At 37.5% G+C, this 13,170-nt stretch overlaps 1 protein-coding gene across 10 annotated transcripts in view; it reads right to left on the reverse strand.

Moving 5' to 3' along the window:
* Window positions 1–13,170, reverse strand: part of tjp1a (tight junction protein 1a) — a 129,323-nt gene that overhangs the window by 72,660 nt on the left and 43,493 nt on the right. Inside the window, exon 1 of one of the 10 annotated variants that reach the window (XM_058782076.1) lies at window positions 9,693–10,156. The exons of the other annotated variants lie outside the window; for them this stretch is intronic. Within the exon in view, the coding sequence (XP_058638059.1) occupies window positions 9,693–9,719 (27 nt within the window). The 5' untranslated portion in view covers window positions 9,720–10,156. Of the gene's footprint in view, window positions 1–9,692; window positions 10,157–13,170 lie in introns of those variants that run through there. 10 annotated transcript variants of the gene reach the window in all.

Here is a 13,170-nt window from a genome sequence, read left to right on the forward strand (position 1 = left end):
ACCTGCAGAGTCTTGCTACACAAAGTGCAAGATCATATGAGTTCTAAAAAACCAACTCTTTAAAAAAAACTGCATAAAATACAGTCTGAATTACAGTCTAAAATGTCCATGAGTAACTCAGTCCTCACCACTAACTGCTATGTGCTTAAACAAGCAAGACCCTCTGATAAGACCTTCTTTTTCCCAGCATTCAACATGCCCACTGACCCTTTACTGCCACCGTGTTTCGCAGGCACCCTCATAGCGAGGTCATCTGAACTCAACCAAACACCTCTGAGCTGACAGCACACAGATGGAGAAAAGTCATCATAACAGCACATTAACTCTTCAAGTAACATCTTGTACACTCACTAAAGTGTAAGACTTCAAGAGCAGTTCACCCACCTCTAGAGTCAACAACCTCCTAGTTCAAAGCTTAATGGTAAAGATGTATGTATTGACTTTAACTGGATTATTTCTCTCACTGTGACACAGACACACACACATTTTATTTTAAGTTTGCAGTGGCAAAGCGCTGGCAGGTCAGAGACGATAACCAGGGCGCAGATTCTGGCCTTGCCACAGGAGTTTTTAAATCAGCGCTGCTCTGACCCAATGAACACTCACAGAGTTATCTGCCCAGCACACACACACACACAATTCCACAGGGCAGGAATGTGCTGATAAGAAGCCAAGGCCCTTCACACTCTCTTTCTCTTTCATTCTCTCTCTGACAGAATTGTGATGATGTTTGCTTAAAAACTTGAAGACTTTATAACCATTTTTAATCATTAAATGTTGACAATTTGGAATTAAAATACTTTATAGAACAAAGCCATCAATCCTAAAAAATGAATGCTGAATATTTATGCTATAATGCTATCAATAATGAATCAAAATTCAAATAAAAGCTCACCTTTAGCTTTGCTACTGACAGACTAAATCTGAACATTCCCTTTGAAGTTATGTTTGCTGGTTTTGTTCATCTCTGCTTTATAATTCTACATTCTTAATGTTTTTCTTTTTCTTTTTTGACTGACTAAAATATGTTAATATATAAATACACTGACAGTCAAAAATTTGAGTTGGTAAGATGTTTTTGAAAGACTCACTAATATGAAATCATTCTAATATGCTGATTTTCTGATCAAGAAACATTTCTTCTTATTATCAATGCTAAACACATTGAAATACTTTTTTGTAACATTATAAATGTCTTTACTGTCATTGGTCAATTCACTGCATCCTACTGAATAAAAGCATTGATCTCTTTAAAAGAAAGAAAAAAAATCTTACTGACCCCAAACTTTCGAACAGGAGTAAATAATGTTAAGATGAACAAGAAAAACTGAAAACACAGTCATAAAGTTAAGTCTGTCTACAGGGAGAGGTGGTCTTATTTATTAGATAATGTGTTGTTGTGCAATGTCCATGTTCTTAGCTCTGAGCTAACAACCAAAACGAGGCTGTTCCCACATCTGAATTCCACAGCCAGAATCTGTGATGCAAAACACGCACACATACACAAGCACAATGATGTGTAACTGTACAACAACAGCCTCATTCTGCAGGGGGTCCCTTTGTCAGGGTGTGTGTAAGAGAGAGAGAGCGTGAAAGAAAGAGAAACAAAAGGAGGACGGGGCAAAATGATGAGTGAGAGGGGAAAGTGGGGGATAAATAGGACACCTTAGTTTTGCTTATATCCCAGACCCACAGAAACAGCAGTCACCCTGGACAGGCCTCCCAGCCGAGGGTCACGTGACCAGTCCGAGCTCACTCAAAGGAATTCCCAAGCCCTTACAGGCGACAATGCCTGTTCTGTGGCCCAAGATAGACAGCCAGAGAGTTAATGAGGTACAGCTAAAGCTAGATTAATTCCCTTCACCACTTACAGTATATAATTAATATCCAGGAATAATTAGGGCCTCCCCCACATATAATAACAGAGCATATGTGTAGGAGTCCGTATAATTCTATACTAATAATATAAAAAGTAATATCACTCAAATATTTACACTGTAAAATGCTAACAGTTTCCTAGCTTCAGGTCGAGGTCCCAATCACCCTTTTTTTTAATAGTTTTTATATTTTCAAATATGATACAGAGAGAACATACTGTATATACAGTACATACCATTACAACTGTCACTTTTCCTTTTAGAAAACCAGAATCAAATAACAGAGAAAACACACACACACACAACTCACAGCTCATATTTATGAACTCAAATGGATGAACGGTTTTAAACATTGATAAGAAATGATCACCAAATCAGCATTACAATAATTTCTGAAGGATCATGTGACACTGAAGCCTTGAGTAATGTTTGCTGAAAATCCAGCTTTGCAATCACATAATATTTTAAAACATGTTAAAAAAGAAAACAGTTGTTTTAAATTTTAATATTATTTCACAATATTAATGTTTGTACTGTACTTTTGAACAAATAAATAAAGCCTTGGTGAGGGTGAGAAACTTATTTCAAAGACATTAAAACATTTTGTAAGTAAAAAGGCAATACAACATACTTAATGTGTAAACCTTTTTAATCACCACAGTGAGAAAAATGGCACTCAATAAAATAGAGGGCTTTTAGAAACTGATTATCTTAAAGCAAGAACTGCAAACACCTGAGGCCAGGGGTGGGATAATTCCTTTAACACAAAAAGTTAGTGAAGATTGTCTCAACGTAAACTGAGTGTCTAGACTGAAGCAAAACAAAACTAGATGACTCTCATTACAATCAACTAAGCTGTCCAAAGTGGAAGGCCCGATGTGGTGCATGCAATTACTTCCCTGTTTGTCTGGGGGGGGGGGGGGGGGGGAACTAAAATAATTTATTTAGAATTATTATTCATTTATGTCATTATTTATTTATGGATATCACATGTGAATATAATTATATAAATGTTAAATATTCTGAGTGTTAAATGAAAACTAGTTCACTGTGGCCTAAATATGCTGAAATATTAATTTATATTTTAAAATATGCCTTCAAAACCAGGAGTAAAGTCCTAGACTTAAATACAATTTATTTCTGGCAGGTTCTGTAAGTTAGCTCTCAAATCAATGGAAACGTAGGCTTGTTCAGTAGAGCTATTACCAGATTTCAGTGTTTGAAACAAGCTGAAAAGTTGCAGACCTTCAGATTCAAGCCAAAAGCTATTAATTCATGCTGAAATACACAAGACCTCTTACAATACAAATCTAAAATAATGATAAAGCTTTAATCAAAATAGCTCAAGAGAAGTCGAAAGCCTAAGAACTCTAGAACTGCTGTTTAAAGCTTATGGGGCGCAGCAACAGTGAGGAAATTGCTCAAGCGTTATCTTCAAAACAGCCTTCTAGAGTTTCCTAGCTTCATAAACACAGAGTAAATCTCAGCTAACCTGATTTGTGCCGTGGGCACAGCAAAGCTGAGGTCAGTGGACCTGGGTCTGAGAAAACAGGCCTAATGGAAAGCTGGACTGACAACAGACACCAAGAAGCCAAGAAAGTCCACCCGCTAAAAACACAAACCGACTTTACTAAGAGTTTTTACAAGATAATGTGGATTTTCGTTTGGCAGTGAGCTTTGTCAGCTTTAGTATATTCACAAGAGAGTGATCACTCTTTTTCAGAGCGCTGCACTCACATAAACACCACAAAATCACTAATCCACTGAGTCACACACACAAACCAAACCTCCAAACGAAGACCGTCATTATCCCAACACTCTCACACACTTCATCCCCACAAACACACCAAATCTAGCAGCAATTACTATCATTATGCACACACAATACAATAATAACAGACTATTATCAAATAAAAACAGCCATTGCAGTCTTAGAGATAAATAAACTCTGTGAGGTCTGTAATCTCTCCAAACTCAGTCTGCATTTAGTCATCGCTTAAACAACAATTATACAGGGGGCAATACCATTGAAAATAATCCAACTTATCAATGCGACTAACTCCACAGATCTGCTCAGAATACAAAGAGCTAGACATGGGCATCACCTGTTTGAAATATTCAGCCAGTTCAAGCTGAGGTAACATGAAGGAATTCGGCATGCTGAGTGTGCGTCTGGGTCACTATAGCCCACAATCTCCTGTAGGGCTCTGTATTATCATGGTTGAGAGAAGAAGGCTCACTAAAACTCAACATGTGATTCAGATTAAAGATGATTTTTTTTCTGTATGTGCCCCATTCTTTCGGCCAGATTGGTGTATATCAAGTAGCACTGCTAGATGTGATGGAAAATATTAAAGTTAAAGGGGTCATATTATGAAAAAAGTAATTCATAAAACATCTTAACCCTAAAAAGAGGTCTTAAGGTCCAAAATTGTTAGGAGTACGGACGAGGACTTTTAAGAGGCTTAAGAGTTTCTTTAGCAGTGGAGAAAATGGACGAAACATGAAGAGGGAGAAGAAATGTGTTGCACACAATGCATGACAACTGAACTTTCCTGTAGCTCAAATAGTAGAGCATGGCACTAGCAACGCCAAGATCATGGGTTCGATTCCCAGGGAAAGCAAGAGCTGATAAAATGTAAAAACTGTAACTTGAATGCAATGTAAGTCGCTTTGGATAAAAGCGTCTGCTAAATGTAAATGTAATGTAAATGTAACAATGAGTTAATAAGACGCTACACATTAGATCGTGCAGGGATCATGTTTGTGACCGATCTTATTAGAGACACGCTAACATCTCAGACACTGCGCAGAAATGCCATAGCGCCAGAAATGGAAGTAATCACTACATTAACATATTTAGCAACTGGAAAAATGCAACTATGCAGCAGCGATGATCTGGGTCTGTCACAACCTTATAAGCAAAGTGATCACACAAACAATTACAGCACTTTCAGAACCTTATTGTGTCACTGTTCATTTCCTATAAAATATGTTAAGTATGTCAGCATGGTGAATAAAAAATAAAGAATATATATGCATATATAATGTGTGTGTGTGTGTGTGTGTAAAGAGAGAGAGTACGGTAAAACAGGAAAAAATACGCCTGTAATTTCAAAGTGAAGGCTTTTAGTAGACCCTACTCTTAAAAGCGCTCTTTTATTTTCTTCTTGGACAACCAACCAATCACATTCTTCAAAAGACTGTGTCATTGTTAGCAACGGGGTCAACCCCGCCTCCTCACTGAGATAAAAGTTTTTGTCTTTTCCTCGCTCAGAGTTGCTCTCAGATTGGCCCTGAATCACTTTTAAGCTAAATTAGGAGCTCTCGGAGAGGATTCTTAGAATCTTTACGAATACGGGCCCAGGTCTCTAAAGTCTGTTTTATAAAAGAAAAACCAACATTTTTTCTAAATATTTCCATATTACTTTTAAACCATTTTTACAAATGAGGATATCCCCAAAAGGAGGTTTTGGGGGATTTTGCTCACTTCTGGTTACAAATTTGTTACCAAAATATGGTATACATACAAATCATTTATTGTAAGTCTTTCCTATCTCACAACAATTTGATGTGCTCAAAAAAAAAAAAATCTTTAAGTACAAAAGAAGCTGATTGTGTTGCCAAAAATTAGCATGTTCCATTACAGCTGCCCCGCTGAGTACTGGACCAATATTGAATATTTGAATATTCTACAAACTCACTGGCTACTATAGACCCTTTTAGGACCGACGTCACAGCGCTAGCTGGATGCAAAACAAACTGAAAACTGGAGGCGGCCAATTCAAACTAGCACAGATTCGGCTGTACAAGGAGCTTAAAATATCATCTTGTTGTGATGTTGGGGGCCAGAATTGATGTAGTAGAGGCTACAATTTTAAATTTTACCGCATACCTGCTGCCACTGCCAGACAAAAAACGACGACAGCTGTGGTTGAACGAGATAAAACGAGCGGACTGGACAGAAACGATCGTCAAAAATGCTCGTGTTTGCAGTGCACACTTCTTATCAGAAAAGGTTCAATAAAGTATTGTCTTTTGTTGTTATGGGCGCGTCTAAAGATTTCTTATGCATCTCATTACTATGTCGTGTATGAAATAATGTCTGTGTGCATGTGTGTAAAACAACAAACTGACAATCATTTGTAATTGTATATACATTGTTGTGATTAATTGTGGCTGGAATAATAATGTAGCTGTAAAAATAGTTGCCTGCTGAAATTGAAATATACATCTTCATGACTAGATCGACACGGTGAGTTTGTCTTTACTATACATGTTAGATGTGAGTCACTCAACCGGAGGTAATCTTGTCAGATCACCCATCCTTTGAGTAAAAGCGTGTGCGGGTCGGCCAATCTGATTTCATCCGTTAAAGTTAACCTTTTCAAATAACAGTCACGGTCCCGGACAGTGAGTGAACTTACATATGCAGGTAAAATCTGAGTTTCTCCAGTTATTGTTAAAAAAAAAAAACAAGCTAACAAACTTCATAGCTAGCATTAGTGAAGTGGTCAGGGGAATCTTTCTGCCTCCACCTAAGCTCCGCCCACAGAAAAACGACACAATGTTTACTAACAGAAAATGGGTCTATACAGAAACTACAGAGATGACACACGCAGAGGATCACACATATACTTCTGCTTTCTCCTGTCACATGCAGTGAAGATCTGAGTTTTGTACAGGCTGCCTCAGACAGTTCCAGAACACTGAAAGCCCAGTGGGGAGGACTGAGGGGGGTGGGCTAACAGTGGGTGACAGTAGAGTACAGGCTAATTAAGTCCTCATTAGCTGAGCATTAAACTAAGCAGAAATGTGAAAATGACACAACCAAGTGGGCCGTCGCCTGTACATATACTTCTACACACAGATTCGTCACTCTCATAAATCATAAAACATCTATCATAGCTGGTGACAAAACCATAAGAGAGGTGAGGAGGAAGTAATACTGACAAATGTGCAATATAGGCCCTGTGGTGGAGCTGCACCAGGAGCCCAGTGCTGTTGCTCACCATGGGAACGGCTCAAGCTTTCCAACAACACAGGCACACTTGAGTCTGATTGGCTCGGAGCGACACACAGGACTCTGTAAACAGCACATTACACTGCCAGATTTTGACATTTAGAGTTTTATCTTCAGATTTTTGCAAGGAGGCAAAAACAGATATAGACAAAGAAACAAACATTCCCTCTCCAGCAAAGGAAATTGAAACTGCATGCCTTCTTTTTTTCTAATATACAGCAGTAAAGTGGAGATATGTTTGTCCTCTGATGATTAAAAACCTATTCTGCAAGCTCTCAAAGAGGGCCAGAGGCTCCAGCAGTAATTAACATAACTTCTCCAGAATAGAAACATAGGACAAGAGCTTTCTCTCTCTCCCTCTTTCTGCTTTGACTATGAATACAAGCTCGAGGGGCCTATTTATAGTATTAATACAAATAATTTTTTCTTGTATTTTGTGTATGGGACAGACAGACAGACAGACAGACAGACAGACAGACAGACAGACAGACAGACAGACAGACAGACAGACAGACAGACAGACAGACAGACAGACAGGTGATCTAGGCTCTGGATTCTGGATTCTGTCAATCCAGAAAGTCAGATACTAGAGGGTGTGAGAGTGAGAAAGTCCAGTTTAACAAGAAGTTTTCTACTCAAGAACAAACAGACGTAATCAGTAGCAAATGGTGACTTGATCCCACAACTGTAGGGATCAAGTCACCATTTGGTACTGGATTTGCATTTATTACTGACTAGCTTGATGAATCCAAGGATTTTGAATTCTGCTTTGTTAAAGCTTTGAAATAGAAAGTATGACTTCTCTGTATTTTATTATGAAACATTATTTCTCAATAAAAAAAAATAAAATAAAAAAATCTTCCATGATTTCCCTGTCAAAGTCGTAAATAAGCCCTTAAGAGCAACTTGGTGAGCAGTAGCCATGCAATACATGTGGTGTCATTGATGACAAATAAAACACTTTTGTCTCTATAAGCTGTCTTAAGGCTTGAGCTACAGGTCACTCATTGTAGTATCTGGTCTGTTCTGGAACTATTCAGTGATTTTTAAATAACAAATAGTCCCAAACTAGGTATAGAGAATAGTCCTTTCCCCCTTCTCCAAAAGACCTAATGAAAAAGTAATCATCCACATTAAGTCTTTGTATTTAAAAGTAGGAGACAAAACAAAATGCAGCAGATACAGCATAGACAGGACAATGTCTCCCAGAGAAAACAAGGACACCGGGGAGATTGAGCAAAACTTTAGGACACAAAAACAAGGTCACCCAGAGAGATCCACACCTTAAACAGACATGATAAAAAATTTCCACCTGGAAAAATTAAGCCGTGTCTTCTCATGCATATCTTCTGTTGTTGTATTATTTTGGGATACACAGTAATAATAACTACATTATCTGATCATTAAAAACAGCAACTATTAAAACTATTAAATCTACCTCAAAGTGAATTCTATTCTAGTACTACATTACAGTAACTTAAATATATTAAAGAAATGTTATATATTTTAAGGTAAGATTTAAAAGACAAGATAAAAACAAGAAAAGACGATGTTAAAAAATATTTATTTTTTAAATAAATGTTGTTCTTTGAATGAATGTTCTGTCTTAAATGTATAAATGTATAGATAGATGTGTTTAATGCTAAATGTTTATGTCAATGGTGTAAATTGATATAATGTCAATACACACCATGGCATTACATCATCACGCAACCATTTCATCAAGAGAAACTCACCAAACCTGAATAACTGTATGTGCAGTACACATGTTTTCATATGCTTCTCACACAGTACAGTGGAAGAGGAAGCCCACTCAAGATCAGCATAAACACATACACAAACACAATGTGCGCCATTGTACTCCGTGAGCCACCTTACACACATAACCCACGCAAAAGCCACATCTCCGCAGACTTTCTCTCTGATACAGAACCACAAAACCACGGCTGGTTCTGGTCGAGTCTTTCCCACCACATGTCTTATAGTGTAAACAATCCCAAAGCAAATATGCAGGCTGAATATAATACAATAACTGAACCAAATCTCGTTTATAATTTGAGGCATTTATCTGCATCTACACAGGCCCGAATAGTAGTTTCCTGCACCTGCAAAATCCTGCCCACATTATTCAGACAAACAGAAAGTATTTTGAGGTTGAGATTTCCCTGTGTGCGCATTATTGGCTATCCCAAGAGAAAGTTGGTCTACAATCTTCAGTAACTCGCGAAAATAGTTACTATAATCAAAGTACAGTAATTTCACACCACTTTGACATTACAAGTCTTGGCATTTCAGTGCCATTTATATAATCAACAGGTGAGTTACATCACGAGTCTCCTCAAGCTTCACTTTGAACGCGTTTTAATTGTCCAAGAATCTTAAAGGGACAGTTCACGCAAAATGCATTCCAAACTCGTATTATTTTTTTGCGTGATATACCAATGGAGATGTTAGTCAGAATGACAGTCTCGGTCACCAGTCACTTTCATCACACCTTTACTTCGTGCAATGAAAATTATTCGTGATTTCCCTTTTTGTTCCATTTAAGTTAAAAAGTTGTAAATGTTTAAAATAACACGAGAGTTAGAAAAGGATGAAAGTTTTTTTGTTTGTTTGTTTATTATTATGTTCGGTGAACTGTCTCTTTAATATTCTGCCTTTCACGTGGATTATAAGGAAAATGGGATACAGTCGTGTGGAGAATGAGTCTTTTCCAACATGTATCGCTCCTTAAATGGGTCAGGACTCGTATCCCGTCTACCTTTAGTACCTTTAGTAAAGTAATTTCCTACCTTATTTACTGCAGCCTTGGCAGACATTTTGATATCTTGCTGGCTCCCGGCGTAGCAAGTTTACTGTTGTTGAATATCACTACACCCAAAACACACACAAAAAAATATTCCTCCTTCGTCCTGCCCAGCAGCCGCCGCAGCGCCGGGCAAAGCGGGTTTATTTCTTCTGACCGCCCAAAGACATGTCAACACAACTGAAATCCAACAGTCCAAAGTTCATCATCTATTATTGCGCGTGAACATGCACAAACTTCAGAAGCTACGCGAATACCTTGCTGATAGTCACTTTCTCTTTTTAATAAAGTGAAAAACAATAATGAATCAAGAAAACCTTGTTGTCCTAAAGTCGACCGCGCCACAGAGTTTAATAATATCGACGCGAACCGTCCCACAGCGGCAGAAGTTTCAAACAGATGAGCTCGATCCTCGCTTCTCTCCTCTCCCAGCAACAATCATGACATGTCTGACTGGAATGGACCATTACACTCCTGCGGGGGTGGTTGGGTGGAAACCGGGACAGCGTGAGCTGTATAACCACAATTCCAGAAATGTAATTTTAACTCTTTATGTGTATGCAGCTGTTTTGTGAGTTAGTGTCTCGTGGTATGTGATAAATGTGTCGTTATTTAACATCGAATGATAAATGCGACAATAAAAACTAAAGTTACGCCCCCGTGCCTGACCTTTTTGTTTTGACCGGGGAGCGGATGGGATGGAGAGAGGGAAGCAAGGTGAAGTGGTTCAAAGTTGTTGCTCGCTGCTTTGCTGTTGGTAGCCGATTAAAAGTTTAAGTAGGAGAAATAAGGAGTTTCTATATTTTAACGCAAAATATATATATATATATTTTTTTTTTTTCTCTCACACACAAAAAGTAAAAATACATTTTTACAACAGTTCAAAAAAATACATTTTTTGAACTGTTAAACATATTCTTAACTTACCAAGCATTCCAAAACATGGGTCAAATTGTTTTTCTAATGATTAATACAAATTAATACAATGATTAATACAAATAAATAGAAATAGAAAATAATAATTATAAAGTAATTTTAGTAGTTCCATGTGTTCTGATGTTTGTTTAAGCATACAGTGACTGTTAAAAAAGTGGTCTGTGGAAATGAGTCTTAGAAACAAAATATGCATTCTGTTCAAAACCTAGAATAGGCAAACTAATTATGCCTACTAATACTTAGACTTTCATTTAGACTTCTAAGATTGTGTGTAGTTTAAACTTTAGATCAAGTTTTGGTCGATAACAAACCGCTCAGGAAACCTAACGGGACATAATTGCTGCAATACAGACCGCTTCCTGTGGTTTCCGGGTCCCCTCCCATTGGACAGGGCCCTAGAATGCTGTTTGTATTGTTTTGAAATCAGCATTATGGGCTGTACTTTTAAAGTGTAAAATGTCAACTTATGTTTGCAACTGATAAAATGAAAGACAAACAGCTTCTCAAAAGCATAAAATATCCCCGACTCCTTAAGAGTATAATCAATCATTTAGTTGTCAGTGATAATGCATTCATGCTTTAGGTCCCTGAAGTATTCCTGGAGTTCGGCAAACAAGAGACTAAAATGGTTTAACTTACATTCAACAAGCCAACTGTCTGTAATAAAGGAAACAAACTGTCTCTGATCTCCACAGTTCTTGTAACTGTCATTAAGATGGTAAAGATCATTTCTGAAAACAGTGAAACTGAGGATAAAAAAAAGATTGATTTTAACTCGGTACCACAATCAGATACAGCACACAAAAAATCAGCAAATCAATCCCTAATAAGACAAGGGTTACTTTGGTGCACCACCTAAGCACAGTCAAAAAGACAAACATGAATTGTAATCTGAGTAAAGCAATTCTTACACTGAAGACACTGAACGCTATGTTCTCTATTAAAGGTCCATTTCAGCTAATGGTCACAAGGTCTCTGCTTGTAAATGTAATTCCACAAATACCTTGATGATTGACAGACAGGTCCAGGGGAGAGGCTAGGGATATTTTGGATTAGTCAAGCTGCTGGATAAATTCTTGTCATAAACCAGACCAGAGGGTTAAACCCAAAATAACTCAGTGTAAGAGGTCACATTCTCTCATAGCTATAGGCTTTAGGAATCATGAAAGGAGGAAAGGAACGGAAGTGATAGGACAGAGCTATAAAACATTTAAGAAGATAATGCTTTTCAGTGACCAATATGTCTCCCCATATACATTTATTACCCAAGACTCTTAGAGTCATCAAAAATGCAAACATAAATGTGCTAAATGAAATTAAATGCAATAAGTGAGGATGATGAAATATTTGCACTGGAGAAGCCATGAATGACTGTAACAAATTTAACTCAAAATGAACTGAAACACAAACACAATTTCTGCACGGGATGAACCTCAGCAACACAGAAAAAACAACACAAAGAAATAGAATGATAAATACTGCCAACGAGGATAATCGCTCAATCCTCCTCCATCGCATGTTGCGATCCGCATCGACCAGCGAGGATATCAGGATATTCAGCATGCTGTTTGTTAGCGCAGGCAAATCTCAAATTCTTGAAAACCTCAGAACATCTCTTTGATGTCTTCGAAAACCCAAGTAAATGACTAAAATGTAAGCCCAAGATGGAGAGGACTGCTAGCTGAAGAGTGAATGGTTCTGATAGAGTAGAGACAGAGAATTACTGACAGATAAACACGATTGAAGGCAGCTTTGTCGCGCATGGTTACACTAAACAGCTCTCGACACGGAGCAACCTGAGGCTTCGCATCAGCCGAAGAGCTCAGGTGTGCTCATGGAAGAGCAAGCACTTGGAAAACACTCCCATGGCCTTGGAAATCACACACGCATGCAGTACACACACACACACACACACACACACAAAGCTCAGTAGGCTTGCCTGCCTGTAGTTAGAGTCTAATGGACAGTGAAAAGTGCAGATCACATGCTCTGCATCACCAATGCTCCTCTGAATGTCATATTTTAGAATGCAGGTGGAATGTAAACACATAAATAAAAAGCACATATGTACAATACACATGACCTACAACATTCACATTATAAAAATGTTATTAATTTTAAAGGAATAAAATGCTAAAGCAAAACAATTTATAGCTGAAAAATACATTTAACAGGTCAATGAATACCAATTTACTGTAAAACACAACTGCAAAAGTGTATATTTTAAAAATTATATATGCATGCATTTCCATATAATTTATAATCAATATTAAAAGACAATACATTACAGTACATTGTTGAATGTATATTTTATGTTGTTTAGTTAATGTATGTTGCACTGCATTATTTTAGTGTTGTTTGTGTTACTCTGACAATGTTGGTTCATGGAATGAACATAAATCCATAAATCATCCATGCAAATACCAAAGGCCCTATGAAATTTTGATTTAGATCAACTGCATCACTTCACTATTATATACCAGCATAAGAAGTTCAGTAAAATGAGGCACCATGGAGAAATAAAAACA

The sequence above is a fragment of the Onychostoma macrolepis genome, chromosome 07 (genome assembly GCF_012432095.1).
Source record: "Onychostoma macrolepis isolate SWU-2019 chromosome 07, ASM1243209v1, whole genome shotgun sequence".
Taxonomy (NCBI): domain Eukaryota; kingdom Metazoa; phylum Chordata; class Actinopteri; order Cypriniformes; family Cyprinidae; genus Onychostoma; species Onychostoma macrolepis.